Source organism: Hyperolius riggenbachi, chromosome 11 (assembly GCF_040937935.1).
Source record: "Hyperolius riggenbachi isolate aHypRig1 chromosome 11, aHypRig1.pri, whole genome shotgun sequence".
Taxonomy (NCBI): Eukaryota; Metazoa; Chordata; class Amphibia; order Anura; family Hyperoliidae; genus Hyperolius; species Hyperolius riggenbachi.
In genome coordinates, this window is record NC_090656.1 from 139,973,601 (window position 1) to 139,992,545 (window position 18,945).

The 18,945-nt window shown below is 44.2% G+C and overlaps 1 protein-coding gene across 3 annotated transcripts in view; it reads right to left on the bottom strand.

Moving 5' to 3' along the window:
* RCOR2 (REST corepressor 2) overlaps positions 1-16,919 on the bottom strand; it is a 72,721-nt gene extending 55,802 nt beyond the window's left edge. The window contains exons 1-2 of one of the 3 annotated variants that reach the window (XM_068261487.1): positions 16,839-16,918; positions 16,159-16,304 (exon numbers count right to left, since the gene is read on the bottom strand). In XM_068261487.1, the coding sequence (XP_068117588.1) occupies positions 16,159-16,270 (112 nt within the window). In that variant the 5' untranslated portion in view covers positions 16,271-16,304; positions 16,839-16,918. Of the gene's footprint in view, positions 1-10,827; positions 10,901-16,158; positions 16,305-16,838 lie in introns of those variants that run through there. The other 2 variants (XM_068261490.1, XM_068261488.1) reach the window with 2 other exon arrangements.
* Positions 16,920-18,945: the final 2,026 nt, after the last annotated feature.

Here is an 18,945-nt window from a genome sequence, read left to right on the forward strand (position 1 = left end):
TCACGTTCTCGCATCACAGATGATCATCTTCATTCTGTATTAAGAATAAATGTTACAAATTTGGAGCCAAATATCCAGAAATTGGTTTCTGAAAAACAGCCGCAAACTTCTCATTAAGAAAATGAGCATCAAATGGTGAGCACAACAATTCTTATATTGTCGTTTTCTTTCCATTTCCAACACCATGTTAACTGTTACTAGAAAAACGATTAAAATTTTACATCGAAAATTTGTATGCATGTGTTCCGGCCCTCGAGATTTTTCTTGATCTAAAGTTCGGCCCTTGGGCCAAAAAAGGTTGGGCACCACTGCTCTACACCATTAAATTCCAGACGCGCTCAAATTCGATTGGATCGAATTCAATTAGATCGATTAAATGCGACATGTCCAATCGGGATTTGATCAAGATTCAATTGATTGTGTGATCGATCTGCTTAGAAAACTAGCCAAAATCGATCACACGATCGATCGAATCCCGATTGGACATGTCGGATTTAATCAAATTTGATCCAATCGAATTCGATCGATCGCACCAGGAATTGAATGGTGTAGAGGGGGCTTGACATCAGCATGGTCTGAATCTCACAACTTATACAAGCACGCAGTTAATCAAGTTAGACTTCAGTCAGAGCATCTTATCTGCATACTTGTTCAGAGTCTATGGCTAAAATTACATTAGAAGCAGATGATCAGCTTAAAAGAAAATAAATGTCAGTCGGCATCTATCTTCCTCTCACTTCAGGTGTTTGTTTTAGCACATGTACCCCTTTGAGGGTCATCCCCAAGCAAATATACCCCCTACCAAAGAAGTCGCCGTGACCATTTCATGATGTGGGTGGAGCCAAATACTAGCGAAATAGAGGTAGTCCCCGGTTAACAAATGAGATAGGGTCTGTGTCCATTAACCTCCTTAGCGGTAACCCTGTGTGTGACACGGGGTAAGCCGCCGGAGGGTGCCGCTCAGGCCCTGCTGGGCCGATTTAAATAAAAAAAATTTTGCTGGACGCAGCTAGCACTTTGCTAGCTGCGCCAGCACCCCGATCGCCGCCGCCGCGCGCCCGATCGCCGCTATCCGGTGCGGCGCGCGCCCCCCCCCCCCAGACCCCTGCGCTGCCTGGCCAATCAGTGCCAGGCAGCGCCAAGGGGTGGATCGGGTCTCCCAATGACGTCCCGACGTCATCCCGCCCCATCGCCATGGGGGTCGCATGGATTTCCTGATCGCCTATCGCCGGGGGCGATCGGCGGGGCTGGGGGGATGCCGCTGAGCAGCAGCTATCATGTAGCGAGCCCTGGGCTCGCTACATGATTTAAAAAAAATAAAAAATAAAAAAAAAAACTGCTGCGCTGCCCCCTGGCGGTATTTTTCATACCGCCAAGGGGGTTAATAACCGGAATCCGTTCTCTTTTGTCCCCCTCTGTTCTCTCTGTGCCTCTTTTGTCCCCCTCCGAGTCACCTCAGTTTGTGCCTCTTGTCCCCCTCTGTGTCACCTCTGTTCCCCTTTTATCCTCTATGTCCTCCTGTGTCAGCTCTTGTCCCCCTGTCCTAGCCAGGTGTAGGTGATCCCCCGTATAGGTATCCAGGTATAGGTCTCCGGTATAGGTAGAAAGGCATAGGTGCCGCCAGTATAGGTATCCAGGCATTGGTGCCCCTAGTATGTTAGCCAGGTACAGGTGCACCCAGTATAGGTTAGCCAGGTACAGGTGCACCCAGTATAGGTTAGCCAGGTACAGGTGCACCCAGTATAGGTTAGCCAGGTACAGGCACCCCCAGTATAAGTAGTGAGCTATAGGTGTTCCAGTATTAGGTAGCCACGTTAAGGTGGTGCCCCAGTATAGGTTGTGAGCTATAGGTGCCTAAGTATAGGTAGCCAGGAACAGATGATGCCCCAGTATAGGTAGCCAGGTACAGATGGTGCCCCAGTATAGGTTAGCAAGGTGCCACAGCATAGGTAGCAAGCTATAGATGCCCCAGTATAGACAGGTACAGTTGATGTCACGGTGTAGGTAGCGAGCTATAGGTGCCCCAGTATATATAGCCAGGTACAAGTGGTGCCACAGTGTAGGTGGAGAGCTATAGGTGCTCCAGTATAGATAGCCAGGTACAGGTGGTGCCCCAGTATAGGTTAGAAACGTACATAACACTGTTATCGCGTGGACTCCTCTCGCAGAGTTATCTCTCTTCTAAGTTATGGCGCCCCATACTGTGGACAGTGCCTGCCTCTTCTCTCGTGGGGGCAAGATCTGCCATTTTGTCTTGGCCCCTGAGGGACCCCCTGACAGATGCTGATGTACCCCCAGGGATCCACGGAGGTTGAGAACTACTGCTCTAAAATGTTGCTGGCCACAAAGCGGTCACCTGGATGTGCTCTTGGGTATTATGTACAAACATTTGCAGCAAACAAATAAATTACTAACCACGTTTAGATCATTTGTGCAGGAAGCTGATGACTTGCTCCTGCTAAAGATGCCCAAACGTTAATCAATTTCCCACCAAGCAATTAAACAACTGACTTTAGTGGGCGATCAACAAAAGTGTGGCCGATGGAAAGTTGATCAACTAGTGACCCACACACTGTAAACGAGATCCTATGCGATTCTCCTTCACTACTGGAGCTGAACAATTGCTCTGAAACCAAAAATTGATTCTGTGTCGATCCAAATCAAGTGAACAGTGGCTGATTCCTTCACAATCAATCAATATTTTCCATCCTGCCTAATCAAGTAAACTGGGTGAATTAAACCAGGTATCAAGCAATTTCCATTAGATCAAGCAGAATGGTACATAATCAATTCTTTTCCAATCCAATAAAGTTATCGAAACGGTTAATTGAGCAGGATAATCGAGTAATGTATAGGCACCTTAATGCTTCATACACACTTGAGATAAAAGTCTTTGGAAAATGAAAGATCACAGACCAATCTTACCACCCTTCATGTAGTATGAGAGCCATACCTACACAGGTCTATTCTATGGAGCTGCACTCCCCATCAGAAAAAATCTTTGCAAGATGCTGCACACAAAGATGCTGTACAGACACAAAAGATCAGTATCTGCAAAAGATCTGTTCCTGCAAAATATCCATTCCTGCAAAATGCATTTATAGTCTATGAGATCTGCAGATCACCATACACACTTGGTTTAACAGACAATCATCTGCAGATCATCTGCAGATCAGATCCACCAGGATGGATTTTCAGATCTGCAGATGATTGCCAGATATGCAGATGAAGTCTGTTAAACCAAGTGTGTATGATGATCTGCAGATCTCATAGACTATGAATGCATTTTGCAGGAATGGATATTTTGCAGGAACAGATCTTTTCCAGATACTGATCTTTTGAGTGTGTACGGGCATCTTTGTGTGCAGCATCTTGCAAAGATTTCTGTCTGATGGGGAGTTCAGCTCCATAGAATAGACTGTGTAGGCATGGCTCTTATACTACATGAAGGGTGGTAAGATTGGTCTGTGATCTTTCATTTTCCAAAGACTTTTATCTAAAGTGTGTATGAAGCATAAGCCTCTAGCAGATTTAGGTTTTGAAATTGTCAGGAAGCAGCATGAGTGGTCTCTATCACCTGAAAAACTAAAGCTACATACAGACATTTTAAATCTCTGCATTCAATTCTTTCAATTCAGTCACACCAAAAAAAACTTTAAAGAGGAACTTCAGCCTAAACAAACATACTGTCATCAAGTTACATTAGTTATGTTAATTAGAATAGATAGGTAATACAATCTGTTACCCACACTGTTTTAAAAGAACAGGCAAATGTTTGTGCTTCATGGGGGCTGCCATCTTTGTCATGGGGGCAGCCATCTTTTTGGTTGAAAGGAGGTGACAAGGAGCAGGAGACACAGTTCCAACTATCCTGTGTCCTGATTACCCCTCCCAGCTGCACACGCTAGACTTCAAATATCAAATTCAAAATGTAAGAAAAAAAAAAAACTGCACCAAAACAGCAGAACGAGAACAACAAAATCAGAAATCCCATCATGCTTTGCACAGCATCAGGGAAAAAAAGCCCGGGCAGTTTTTTTCTGTGCAGCTAAAAATGAGGCTTGTATAAGAGAAACAAAGTTCTGATGCTGTGAAACTGTTAAAGAAACACAAAGCCTTTTCAGTGCTGCTGAGTCGATTTTTAGTCCGGAGGTTCACTTTAAAGTAACTGTCGGGCATAAAATCAAAAATCTATTTTTTATTTGTAACTGGTATACAAGTAATCAGGATGCTAACCAGGCAATCCAAAAGTTAAAATCACTATTACTTGACTTATTTGGTACACACAAAATTAGGTACCCAAAACGAAAGTTGCAGGGCATGCTGGGTTGTCCTTTTTTGCTTCTCTACTTCCCCTCAGACTTAACTAATGCAGCCTGATTGGCTGAAGCCTCTTTCCCTCCTGTTTCCCCTCCCACACCTCTGTTCCTCTCTGATTGGCTAATATTCCTCATGCTGAGACAATGCACTTTCTATAGTGAAGGGCAGGCAAATCAGGCAGAGGAGAGTTAAGGTCCGTACACACGCCGGACTGCAGGCAACGACGGGTCTGTCGTCACCTCCCGCTGGGCGGGTTTTCAGCAGACAGTCCGGCGTGTGTACAGTCTGTCGGCAGACTGATACGGCTGTTTCTGAGCGATAACAGCCGTATCAGTCTGCAGACAGACTGTACACACACCGGACTGTCGCTGGAACGCCCACCCAGCGGGAGGTGACGACGGACCCGTCGTTGCCTGCAGTCCGGCGTGTGTACGGACCTTAAGGGAGGAAATTACATCAGGATTGGCTTTAAAATAGCCACAATTAAAGCGGATCCGAGATATAAAACAAACTGTAACAAGTAACTTGTCTATATACCTTATCTAAAGTTTAGATAGTTTACACAGCAAATCTAGCTGCAAACAGCTTCAACTATATATGATTATTTCTTCCTGTGATACAATGAGAACGGCCATGTTCTGCTCGTTACATTACACAGGCAAGCTGAAAGCATCACCAGCTCTCAGCTCAATCCCCTCTTCTCCTCCCTCATCCCCTCTGCCTCTGAAATCCTCCTCCTCCTGCCCAGACTGAGCTCCCATAAGCCCTTGCTACATGGCTCTAAAAGTGCCAAGGCACAAAAGGAGCTGTGGACAAGGCTTGTTTAGTTTATAGGGAATTAGAGTATTAAAACAAAAAGAAAAAAAAAAGTATTTGGCTAGAGGAATGTCCTATAAACTATATGAAAGGAACCCAACTGTGCAATGAGTAAAAGTTTATCTCAGATCCACTTTAAAATGGGAAATGCTAAGAAGGATTTTCTCTTTTTTTACTGTAGAAAAATAACTAAAATCAAAATGTGGACAGTGCAATACATATGTAAGTAGAGCAAGTATTTATCTACTTATATATGTGGTGGGGGGAGGGGTTTGGAGTAGATTATCTCCTCATGGGGGATTCTCATGGGTTTCTTTATTTTCGAAAAGCATCTAGCAAAAGGAAGTTGATCTGTCCAACTGCCAAAAACCGGTGATGTGAGCAGGGAGGCTGGCCAGCATCTTTGAATAAATCTTTTTTCAGATTATTAATTTTTATAAAGCGCCAACATATTCCGTGGCGCTGTACAAAGTAAGAAACAAACATGGGGTACATAATAATACAGACAATGGTGTACACCAATATACAAGATACATAATTAGTGACAAAATACAAAGAATGATACAAAATACAAAATATAGAATTGGTAACGACAGTGATAAAACTAACATGATGAATACAATGTATAATGATTTCCAAGACACAAATTACTGCCACAAACATGAATACATTTTATTGGAATTCCATGTGAAAGACCAATAGAAAGTGGTGTACACGTGAGAAGTGGAACGAAAATCATACATGATTCCAAACATTTTTTACAAATCAATAACTGCTAAGTGGGGTGTGCATAACTATTCAGCCCCCTTTGGTGTGAGTGCAGTCAGTTGCCCATAGACATTGCCTGATGAGTGCTAATGACTAAATAGAGTGCACCTGTGTGTAATCTAATGTCAGTACAAATACAGCTGCTCTGTGATGGCCTCAGAGGTTGTCTAAGAGAATATTGGGAGCAACAACACCATGAAGTCCAAAGAACACACCAGACAGGCCAGGGATAAAGTTATTGAGAAATTTAAAGCAGGCTTAGGGTACAAAAAGATTTCCAAACCCTTGAACATCCCACGGAGCACTGTTCAAGCGATCATTCATAAATGGAAGGAGTATGGCACAACTGTAAACCTACCAAGACAAGGCCGTCCACCTAAACTCACAGGCTGAACAAGGAAAGCGCTGATCAGAAATGCAATCAAGAGGCCCATGGTGACTCTGGACGAACTGCTGAGATCTACAGCTCAGGTGGGGCAATCTGTCCATAGGACAACTATTAGTCGTGCACTGCACAAAGTTGGCCTTTATGGAAGAGTGGCAAGAAGAAAGCCATTGTTAACAGAAAGCATAGGAAATCCCGTATGCAGTTTGCCACAAGCCATGTGGGGGATACAGCAACCATGTGGAAGAAGGTGCCCTGGTAAGATGAGACCAAAATGGAACTTTTTGGCCAAAATGCAAAACGCTATGTGTGTCGGAAAACGAACACTGCACATCACTCTGAACAAACCATCCCCACTGTCAAATATGGTGGTGGCAGCATCATGCTCTGGGGGTGCATCTCTTCAGCAGGGACAGGGAAGCTGGTCAGAGTTGATGGGAAGATGGATGGAGCCAAATACAGTGCAATCTTGGAAGAACACCTCTTGGAGTCTGCAAAAGACTTGAGACTGGGGCGGAGTTTCACCTTCCAGCAGGACAACGACCCTAAACATAAAGCCAGGACAACAATGGAATGGTTTAAAACAAAACATACCCATGTTTTAGAATGGCCCAGTCAAAGTCCAGATCTAAATCCAATCGAGAATCTGTGGCAAGATCTGAAAACTGCTCTTCACAAACTCTGTCCATCTAATCTGACTGAGCTGGAGCTGTTTTGCAAAGAAGAATGGGCAAGGATTTCAGTCTCTAGATGTGCAAAGCTGGTAGAGACATACCCTAAAAGACTGGCAGCTGTAATTGCAGCAAAAGGTGGTTCTACAAAGTATTGACTCAGGGGGCTGAATAATTACGCAAACTCCACTTTGCAGTTGTTGTTTTTTTAATGTTTGGAATCCTGTATGATTTTCATTCCACTTCTCATGTGTACACCACTTTGTATTGGTCTTTCACGTGGAATTCCAATAAAGTTGATTCGTGTTTGTGGCAGTAATATGACAAAATGTGGAAAACTTCAAGGGGGCCGAATACTTTTGCAAACCACTGTACATAATTAGTTAGGTTTTTGGGCACACGGCAGACTGTTAACTACCAGTAGCACTAAAGGCGCTTTTTTTCACCAAATGTAACAATGTCATTCTTTCTTATCAAAGGCCTTGGAGTGACAGACCATTTAATACATGTCATAAATGTTACCATTCTGAAAACTAGAATGGGATCATCCCAGGGTGCGTTCTGCGCTGTACAATATTTTCTCTTACTGCACACGCGCAAGACACTCCCGGAGGCGGAAGCATGATCGAGGACTTGCGCAGCAAGGGGCGTGTTGGCGCAGTCGCCGGCGACTGGCTCTGTCACTGGAATTGAAACTAAGGCACTGCATGGGGAACAGAGGATCGTTCCAGGACGTCACAGGTACAGGGCAGCTTCAGGGGGCTGGTAGAAGCCCCAGGTAAGTGAAACTCTTTATTAGTTTAGTTAAGGTTCCCTTTAGGCAGGGAACACACTAGATGCATTTGTGCACGTTTTGCCACAAACTGCAAAATTCTACAGTGCACATGCACTGTATCTGATGGATCATGTACTGTATGCAAATATGTGCATCGTGTGGAAAAAAATCAGAATGCTGTGCAAAAACGTGCAGAAGTTAACTATTTTCGCCTATTGGACGTGACTTTTAACATCGAAAAGGCTGCTGTGCGCGTTCATGCACGCGCCGGCCCGCTCCCGTGCCACCCCCCTTCTCCGGTAGCCCGGAGATCAATGAATGTGAACATTGTTATCTAACTATGTCCCCGGTACAAAAAATGATGGCTTCGTTTTAGAGGCCGAGGTCTTTCTGAAGAAAAAAAAAAATTCACATCCTCCTTGTAGTTCCTGTGAGCAAGCGTGCTCACAGGATAAAAAAAAACAAAACCTCACTGTAAACAGTAAAATTACAAGCACATACATTTATAATACAAAAAGACACATTAAATTACATTTAAAATTAACTGTTTACCTCCCACACCCAAAAAATACCTAAATAAAAATTTTAAATTAAAAAAAAAAAAAAGCAGACAAAAAAACAAAAACAAAAAACAAATAGTTACCTAAGGGTCTGAAACTATGCATGTGAATAGGGTATACAACTAATATTTTTTAAATCATAAGCTTGTAAATAGTGATGGATGAAAACCGCACCTTTATTTCCAAATAAAATATTGGCGACATACATTGTGATAGGGACATAATTTAAACGGTGTAATAATCGGGACAAATGGGCAAATAAAATACGTGGATGTTAATTATGGTAGCTTGTATTATTTTAAAGCTATAATGGCTGAAAACTGAAAAATAATGCATTTTTTCAATTTTTTTTCTTAATATTCCTGTTGAAATGCATTTACAAAAAAAGAATTCTTAGCAAAATATACAACCCTAAGAAAGCCTAATTGGAGGCAGAAAAAACAAGATATAGATCAATTCATTGTGATTAGTAGTGATAAAGTTACTGGCGAATGAATGGGAGGTGAAAATTGCTCGGATGCATAAGGTGAAAAACGACTGAAGGCTGAAGTGGTTAAGGTTCCCTTTAGGCAGTGAAGACACTTGATACTTCTGTGCGTATTTTGACACGGACGGCAAAACGCACACGATTCTACAGTGCACATGCATTCACACGTGCACCCGTAGAAGCACTTTAAGGCAGGGAACACACTCGCAAGGCTGTGTTCCCCTGTGATTCCAGGGTCTTCGTCAGCTTTTCCGTGAATGTTTCCGCATTTCTGGCATGTACTGTATGTGAAGGTGTGCTTTGCGTGGAAAAAAGCAGAAAGCTGTGGGATTTAAAAAATGCGGGGAAGTTAAGGTTCCCTTTAGGCAGGGAACACGCTAGACCCGTTTATGCGCATTTTCCCACGGACAGCAAAATGCACACAATTGAAGTAAATAGCCTTGGGCAGGAAACGTGTGTCGCGACTCTTTGTTCAAGTTTTGCGTTTGTGATTTTCCATGCATTTTTAAATTTCACAACTTTCTGCTTTTTTTCTGCACGATGTGCACATTCGCATAATGTACATGCCATCAGAAATGTGGAAACGTTCCCAGAAAACGTACATGCTAAGCGCAAACGCCAAAGCTGACAGAGACCCAGGAATCACAGGGGAAATTGGCCCTGCAAGGGTTTACCTGCCTTAAAGAAAAGGTGCGAGGGAAAAAAAGATCTACTTTCCTGGGGCTTCCTCCAGCCACTGGGGGCCTATCTGTCCCTGGTCGCAGTTCTGCCTCCATTGCAGATGATGAACGCATGGCCGCAATGCTCGCGATCGTGCTCACATGGCCTTGGGCATATTGCAAAGGTGTAGAAGTACTGTGCCTTTGCAGAACGCTCCAGGCCACATGAGTGAGTGCGATCGCAAGCAGCGCAGCCACGTACTCACGCAGGCACAAAAGAAGCCGACCGACGAGCAGGGTTGTAGAGTCGGTACAAAAATCATCCGACTCCTTAGTTTATGAAACCACTGACTCCGACTCCAATTACACAGTCCTGCTGGCAAGGTCGGCATCTGCATCGGAGGAGATCCCGGGACACCAGAGCCACGGCGAGCGACAGATAGGTTGCCAGAGGCTGGAAAAAGCCCCAGGTTCTCACTTTTAAAGTGCACATTAGTTTGCACATGCACCCGCGTGTGCGTGCACCCATGCCCGAGCGTCAAACACTGGACGTTTTAAAAACGGCCATTGGTCCATTAAAAGGGACCAATTGGGTGTTTTAATACTACTGGTGGTGCAGTAGGGGTTAAGGCAATACAGGGGTGAATTACAATTGAAACCAAAATAATTAGCTCCACCCAAGAATTATGGTACATTTTCATAAACTTCTTCCCAATGTTTGCAGCATTGATGAAACTTGATATAAGCATTCACCGATGCTATTTAGTAGCTTTTGAAACATTTTGTAATATAGAATACATTTTAGGCTTGCTTTATATCAAACAGTAAAAATGGGTTGGTTAAAAATATTAGCCCAATGTGAATGTTTGCTTTCAAAATACACCTACAGTAAGGCCTAGTCCACACTAGGTCCGGAAACGTATCCGTGGCTGCGTTTTTCAGGCCTGATGAAAAACGGAGTCCCGGATACTGTTAAAAATAGCAGCCATCCTCACCCAAGAAAAAAAATGGATCCGTCTGCGTTTGCGGGGACCCGTTTTCAAAATCTGAACGGAAGGTCCGGATCTTCTGCATTTTCACGGACCACGGATACACGGATGGGTAGTGAAAAGCAATGGGAAAACGCAACTCCATCTCCGCAGGCAAAATAGCACCAAAAACTGATGAAAAACGGATAGCCTGAACTTTACTATTGGCCAAAAAAATCCTCCCACTACCTTCCTAATGATAGACGTTTTCTGTCCGTAAAAACTGAACGGAAACTGATGCACTTTGATCAGTTTGCGGTCTGGTGGTACTTCCCCTGATCCTGGACTGCAGTGTCTGTCCTGCAACTGTGCCTAGTGTGGACCTAGCCTAATTAACCAACGAGCTTTGAAACCACACCTGTGCTGTCAACTGACTTCCTGATAACACCTGCAGTCAATTGGCTCCCTAACATGAGAGGGACTGCTGTAAAGCCTCTTTTCCACTGACAGTTGATAGGCAGTGAAATGCCTCTCAAACTCTCACAACTGCTTGCTGCTGCCTGGCAACTGCTTGCTTCCACCTGGTAACTGCTTGCTGAGCACACAGTTCAACTGTCTCTTGTACAGTTGAACTGTGTGCTCAGCAGTTACCAGGTAGAGTTGGGCCGAACGGTTCGCCGGCGAACGTGGTTCGCGCGAACTTAGGTGGTTCGCGTGCGGGTACCGCACGCGAACGTTTTGCGGAAGAAGTTCGGTTCGCCCCATAATGCACCTGAGGGTCAACTTTGACCCTCTACATCACAGTCAGCAGGCCCAGTGTAGCCAATTAGGCTACACTAGCCCCTGGAGCCCCACCCCCCTTATATAAGGCAGGCAGCGGCGTCCATTACGGCCACTCGTGTGCCTGCATTAGTGAGAGTAGGGCGAGCTGCTGCAGTCTCTCATATAGGGAAAGATTAGTTAGGCTTAACTTCTTCCTGGCTGCATACCTGTTTTGTTCAGTGAGCCCTCAGCCCACTGCATACCTGTACTGTGATCCTGCCACTGCATACCTGTTCAGTGATCCTGCCACTGCATACCTGTTCTGTGAACCCACCCACCACCACTGCATACCTGTTCAGTGATCCTGCCACTGCATACCTGTTCTGTGAACCCACCCACCACTGCATACCTGTTCAGTGATCCTGCTGCCACTGCATACCTGTTCAGTGAACCCACCCACCACTGCATACCTGTTCAGTGATCCTGCCACTGCATACTTGTTCTGTGAACCCACCCACCACCACTGCATACCTGTTCAGTGATCCTGCCACTGCATACCTGTTCTGTGAACCCACCACTGCATACCTGTTCTGTGAACCCACCCACCACTGCATACCTGTTCAGTGATCCTGCTGCCACTGCATACCTGTTCTGTGAACCCACCCACCACTGCATACCTGTTCAGTGATCCTGCCACTGCATACTTGTTCTGTGAACCCACCCACCACCACTGCATACCTGTTCAGTGATCCTGCCACTGCATACCTGTTCTGTGAACCCACCACTGCATACCTGTTCTGTGAACCCACCCACCACTGCATACCTGTTCAGTGATCCTGCTGCCACTGCATACCTGTTCTGTGAACCCACCACTGCATACCTGTTCTGTGAACCCACCACTGCATACCTGTTCAGTGAACCCGCCACTGCATACCTGTTCTGTTCAGTGGACCCGCCACTGTATACCTGTTTAGTGAACCCGCCACTGCATACCTGTTCTGTTCAGTGGAGTTTGGTGTGTCAGTGTGAAGCAGTACCTTAATTACACTACCTGATTGATGTATACACATGCAAGATGTTTTAAAGCACTTTAGGCCTGTCATTTAGCATTCAATGTGATTTCTGCCCTTAAAACGCTGCTTTGCGTCAAATCCAGATTTTTCCCGGGGACTTTTGGCGTGTATCCCACTCCGCCATGCCCCCCTCCAGGTGTTAGACCCCTTGAAACATCTTTTCCATCACTTTTGTGGCCAGCATAATTATTTATTTTTTTCAAAGTTCGCATCCCCATTGAAGTCTATTGCGGTTCGCGAACTTTAACGCGAACCGAACCTTCCGCGGAAGTTCGCGAACCCGGTTCGCGAACCTAAAATCGGAGGTTCGGCCCAACTCTATTACCAGGCAGCAGTGAGCAGTTACTAGGCAGCAGCAAGCAGTTGTGAGAGTTTGAGAGGCATTTCACTGCCTATCAACTGTCAGTGGAAAAGAGGCTACTCAGCAAGGAGCTCAGAAATAAAAGATAGGGTAGTAGAGGCTCATGATAAGGGGGAGGCTACAATGTCATTTCCAAGCAATACACAGTGTCTAGAACTGCTGTACGTTGCATCATTGCCAAGTACAAGGAGACAAAATCTGTAAGAAACAAACCAGGTCGTGGGCACAAGATTTCTAGAACTCTGAAGAGGAAAATAGAGATGTCAGCAAGAGCGGCACATCACAGCCTGACTGCGGTTTGCCCATGAACATTTGAAATGTAAAAATGAGTTTTGGAAGTCTATGCTTTGGTCTGACTGGACTAAACTGGAACTGTTTGAGCACATGGATGTTGCTTATATTTAGCAACAAAAAGGTAGAGGCCTCCAGCCTTAGGAACACAGGGGGACATTAATCAAGAGTATCAGAGACAGAAATATTGGTAGGTTTTTATAAATCCGTGCAGAACTGTCTCGGACATCTTAAGAAATCACCATATAGTGCAGGGCCGTGCAGGTACAGTGGCCGGCAACAGCCAGTCACCGAAAACGAAACTAAGCATACGGCGGGGGACCTGAAGCTAATTTAGTAACGGCACAGGTCCACTTCAGGGGGCCCTGTAGTAGCCCCTGGTAAGTAAAACAGTTTTTTCCCCCAGACTTAAGTTTCCCTTTAACTGTAGTGCAGTTCTAGAAACTGCTGCCATTAAATTGGATTTAGGAATATCCTTATCATGCAGAACCGTTCCCCTGCTGGTTAGAACGGTTTAAGAAATAATCTGTAAGTTTTCATAAATCTGGCCCATTGTTACCACAGTTAAACATGGTGGCGGGAGCATCATGCTGTGGGGCTGCTTTGGCACAGGGGGCCTTGTTCAGGTGCATGGCATCATTAAAAAATAAAATTATGTTGACATTTTGAGGGAGACCATGCAGAAATCTGCTCATAGTATAGGTTTAGGTCGTTGCTGGGTCTTCCAACAAGACAATGTATACATTGAAATTAAGCCAACACTTCCTGAAGCACAGCAAAACCAAGATCCTGGAGTGGCCCATACAGAGCCCAAACCTCAACTCTATTTAGAATCTGTGGCAGGTGCTCAAAGTGGATGCCCATGCGCGGAAAGCATGCAAATTGGACCAGCTAGAACAGTTTGCAATAGAAGAATGGGACAAAATCTCTCAGGAGACCTGTGCCAACCTAGTAAAGAAGGTCCCTTTCATACTAGGCCACTTTTTTTGCGTTGCGTTACCCTTTCTGCATGCAGGGTAACAACAGAAATGAATGTCTGTGGGGCAATGAAGTGTCCAATTCACCACTGACCCTCAGCAAAATCAACAGCGCGTTACTGTCAGACTTCTGCAGCGACCAAATGCATTTAACTCAATGGGCGATGCAGAAATTTTAAATACGTTGGTGGCAGGGGAGCGGCGCCTGCTTGGAATGATGCTAATACAACGGGGAGGCCAGGAATCCCAGTGACGCACTTCCTCTTCTTGCAGGGGCGGTGACTGGACAAGGGGCGGCAACAATGGGTGTGCGCCCGCGCTGTGCATGACCCCCTTGGCGCACTCTGCTGTAGGGTCAGGTCAATCTAGTCGAGGGGAGCGGTACATAAAACCAGCCGCAGAGATTGTTGTCAGTTGCCACTCAAAAAGGGTACACTATTGATGACCAGGGGGGGCTAATCATTTTGGAAGTCTCATTTTTGTCCTTTCTTGTTTCAACTCGGGTGTATCAAAAAAAAAAATCCTAATCAAGCTTTGTGGACATTGTTGTTTGGGTTTTTTTAAAAAGGAGGGCTAATAATTTTGGCCTTAACTGTATGTTGCCATTGCTGAGCTGTTTTCAGCATTACTTACTGCCTCAGTGCTTTCACTGTCATTTTTACATTTTTTTTAAATAATAATATTTTATGTAATAAAATGTAAAAAATCTCACTATTACTATTTGCTTAGCCTTGTGCCTTTGCCCCCTATGGAACGAATAAAACAGAACATAGGTTCAAGTCAGCTGACACTAGGGTGTGAACTATAGGCAGTAGCAGAGTTATTGAGTCTTGCCCATGGTCTCCTTACTGAATAGGCGTTGGCTAAGGCCCATTCACATGGACTCCAATTAGAAAAAAAAAAGTACGTCCCGGATCGTAGCGGATACAAACGGATCCAATATTAATCTATAGATCTGTTCACATTGGTCCAATCAAAACGGATCCATTGCGGACCCCAAAATTCTTGCTGCAGCGATTTTTCCGGATTGAGGAACCCAGCGTAACGGAAACGTTCCATGCTTTGTGTTTTTTGTCATCCTGATGAACAGATTATCTTTTTTTACGCAAAGCAAAACAATAGACATTAAAAAAATGCAAACCTGCAGTAAATATATTGCAGCCTTATCAGCTCAGCAACGCTGTCTGCTGTTCTCTCCCTAGCACCAGCGGATCCCTGAATTCATCTAGACTTCCTGGTACAAAAGATCGCTGTACACACCCATTTCACATCTGCTGCAGCTCTGGCCATGCTCTCCCCAGCATAGACTGGCCTTATAAACCCTCCAGGACTGAGCAAAGCACAACACACATTGCCAAGGCAGTAACAATGCATATTATGCTGCCTTACCCTATTAAGATTACAGTGATCCACTATGTGATCAGTGTCTTGCGACTACTGCAAATTGCTAGCACTGAAACACTAAGAATATACTGTTTTTTCCCTTTAGGTAACAGAGTTTATTTATCCTGTCCAATGTCTAACCTCCCTGACAGTCGACATCCAATAACTTATTTTGATTATCATTTAGAAAACAAGTATTAAAGTCGTCTCCCCCCGCCACCACCATAATGGCGGTTTCTGGGGGGGAAAAAACGGACAAAAATCCTACAAAAGCCCTGCTCAATTTCATAACAAAAATGGTGGAAAATCATTAAACAGGAATATATATTTATCGCTAACAAAATATTAGGACCTCCATTGTGATCATACAGTCAGTACTGATCCACTATGATCAGTCCCTGACCCAAAAGGCTCTCCAATTTAATGCTTCTAGCACAATCATATACAAAAACACCTATGGTAAGGCTTGTTTAATATGGTCTTATTACAACCAATAGACTTCTAGATCCCAGGAAGAAACTGAAGCACCCAGGAGAAGCTCAGGCAAACAAAGGAGGAACACAGAAGTTCCATGCATATAGTGCAATCAAAACCTAGTGCTGTTAGGCCAGAGTACCTGACACTTAGCCACCACAATGCACTAGTTCAAGAAACCTGTGAGGATTGCTGTTTGCTATCCAAGCCAGGATTCATATTTAGTGATGATGGAGGCTGCCACTGCTCCATAGTAGAAACCCCTGCTAGTTCCAGGGCATTGCACTGTATGTAGTGATCTTTATGACTTCAGGATTGTAGGAATGTTTCAGTGAAGTATATCATTTCTTGGCCAGAGTTGCATTTTAACCTATTTTCTACTAGAACCTGAAAAGGAAAACCTGTATAACCAGCCCCCAAATACTCACCCCTTGGTGCTTCATCCTCACTGAACTCTTCTTCAGAATGGCTGTCTGATTTGGTCCTTTTGCGAGTGTTGTTCGCAGTGGTATTTAAAGACTTTTCCACAATTGGTGGCATTTCTTACTCCTTCAGTATGTGACTTGATAGAAACCTGATACACAGGTACAAACATATACAAGAGGTAAAAGATATAGAATATTGCAAGAGTCATTTAAAAAATCTGAACAACAAATGCTTCCTGTAGGGAAGATTGTACTGGCATTGGGAACCCTTATAGTGTATTATGAGAACATGTGACTCTAGATTGACTATATTCTGACGGAATAAAGACAAAGATAAGGTGAAATATAATAGATGTATAAAATAAAAGTCACCAGGGTCATTTTAAATAAATAAGAGAATTTAATTAAACGACTATGGCTCTATAAAGCAATTTCTGAGTATAAAGGAAGACAGCGGGGGAAATGAAGAGATCGGTCTAGGAAGCTGCACAACGACCGCAAGTGATACTTTTAAGTGGGAAGGCATAAAGGGATGTGAGCGCAGGACTTGGAAGACGAGTTCCGCATGCATCTCTGGATATGTACCGGAGTTCTGCTAGATTTGTGAATGGAGACAAGTTTGGGGAGCTAATCTGGCCACAAAAAGGCGATACAAAGAATGAGATTAATTTAAAAAGACTCACAAAAGTATCAGTGGGAATATAAGTCCAGCAGTTCCCGGGGCAGATCAATCACAATGAGAGATAGCCACACACAGGCAGGCTGCTCGGGTATATAGATCCGTCAGAGCCGCTGCACTCTGGGGCGCATCGCTCCGCCACCTAGACTGCGCTCTCTTTTCTCTGAGAGAGTCGGCATCACCCAGCGTGACCTCCCCTTACATGAATCTTTCAGTACCCACCTCCCCTTTCACTGGCCACACTTCTCCCATCCTCATTCTACCTACCTATCACCAACCTACCTACCTGCTCTTCCAATCCTAAAGTGTCCTTTAGTACCATTACCAGTTCTACTTATCAATCGGAATCAAAATATCTAATTAAGCAAACGTATGGCTTGGTTATCTAAAGTTTACCCCAATTAAAATGAATGTTTTCTGAATATCATGCGTACTATATCCGGCGTAGGAACACATCACGGACATATGATATCTTTTGCTAATGGAACCACTGCATCTTCCAGTTGTGGTCTGCTGGTGTACGTGCTCATTGGCCTCCCCTCCCCCTCTCATTTCCTCGTGAATCCTAGGCAATTGTCTGTGCGTGCATGTGTGGTGCCCAAGTGATCCCCACAGTCCTGCGACCAGATAGCCTTCACAATGCAGCCCATCTTCTAGCTATAGCTATAGCTAGAATACATTAACTTCCTTTCTGACTTGTCATTTTTTAGTCTGAATAACACTCAAACACTCATTTATTGCGGAACTTGATCCCTTTTTCCCAACGACCTAGCAGTATAGAGATAAGAGATACAACTTCATTCATTCAGCGCTTGGGGACTATTTGATATGGTGGAGAGATTAACCCTTGCTGGCGAAAGTGGCTCTGGCGCCACTGCTGGCCAGCTGTCCGTTGAATTCAGGACTTTGAGCAGTTACATTCATCCATGGGATGAAAAAAAAACAAAAAAAAACGCGGCATCCAAGCTTAATTAGTAAATAAAGAGGATACAATACATCTGCCGTTGAAGCACAGGATCATTCCATATGAATGAGAAAATAGTATGTAAAAATGTTCACATCCAGTTTTAGAGGCATTTTTTTAGCATGCATTTTCTTGTATGGAAATGCCTGCATTGGTATTCCTAATTGCATAGCTCCCAACTGTCCCTCTTTTGGAGGGACAGTCCTTTTGGGAGCCCTGTCCCTTTTGTCCCTCTTTCCTCCTCATTTGTCCCTCTTTCTATGCAAATATATATATTTCTCTACTAAAAAATGTCTTTGATTGAATCTAAACCTTATTCCCATCCTTTAAATTGAGATATTACTCATTTTAAAATGTGCAGAAGAAGGAAAATGAACCAGGATAGAAAGGACCGGTGTGGTTTTAAATATAAAACACCATATTTTTCTTATGAGATCTTTATGGTATGCGTGACTAGGGTTGTGATGGGGCGTGATCAGGGGTGTGGCAGGGGCGTGGCTTAAGTGTCCCTCTTTATCATCTCAAAAAGTTGGGAGGTATGTAATTGCGTGATCAATATGCCTCTCTTTTGCTAAAATATTTTTTTCAGGAACATTGCATCAATTTACAACACTCACTCTTCCTAGGATCATGCAGCCTAAGGTCAGTGGCGGACAAAGCCAGCAGTGGGCCCCTGTGCAGAATAAATGAAAGAGAACCCCATGCGAGTGGTCGTGTTCATAACAAATAATGGTTGTATCAAAATAATGTGGATAATATAAACGTAAATGAACCTGGGTCACATTCTGTAGGCACTGCATTAATGTAGCACATACAGTACAGAACAAAAGTTTTGACATAACCAAAAAGTGTGAAACAACTGAAAATATGACATTCTAGGTTCTTCAAAGTATCCACTAGCCACCTTTTGCTTTCATTACTGCTTTGCACACTCTTGGCATTCTCTTGACGAGCTTCAAGAGGTAGTCACCTCAAATGGTCCTCCAACTGTCTTGAAGGAGTTCCCAGAGATGCTTAGCACTTGTTGGCCCTTTTGCATTCACTCTGCGGTCCAGCTCACCCCAAACCATCTCGATTGGGTTCAGGTCTGGTGACTGTGGAGACCTGGTCATCTGGCGCAGCACCCCATCACTCTCCTTCCTGGTCA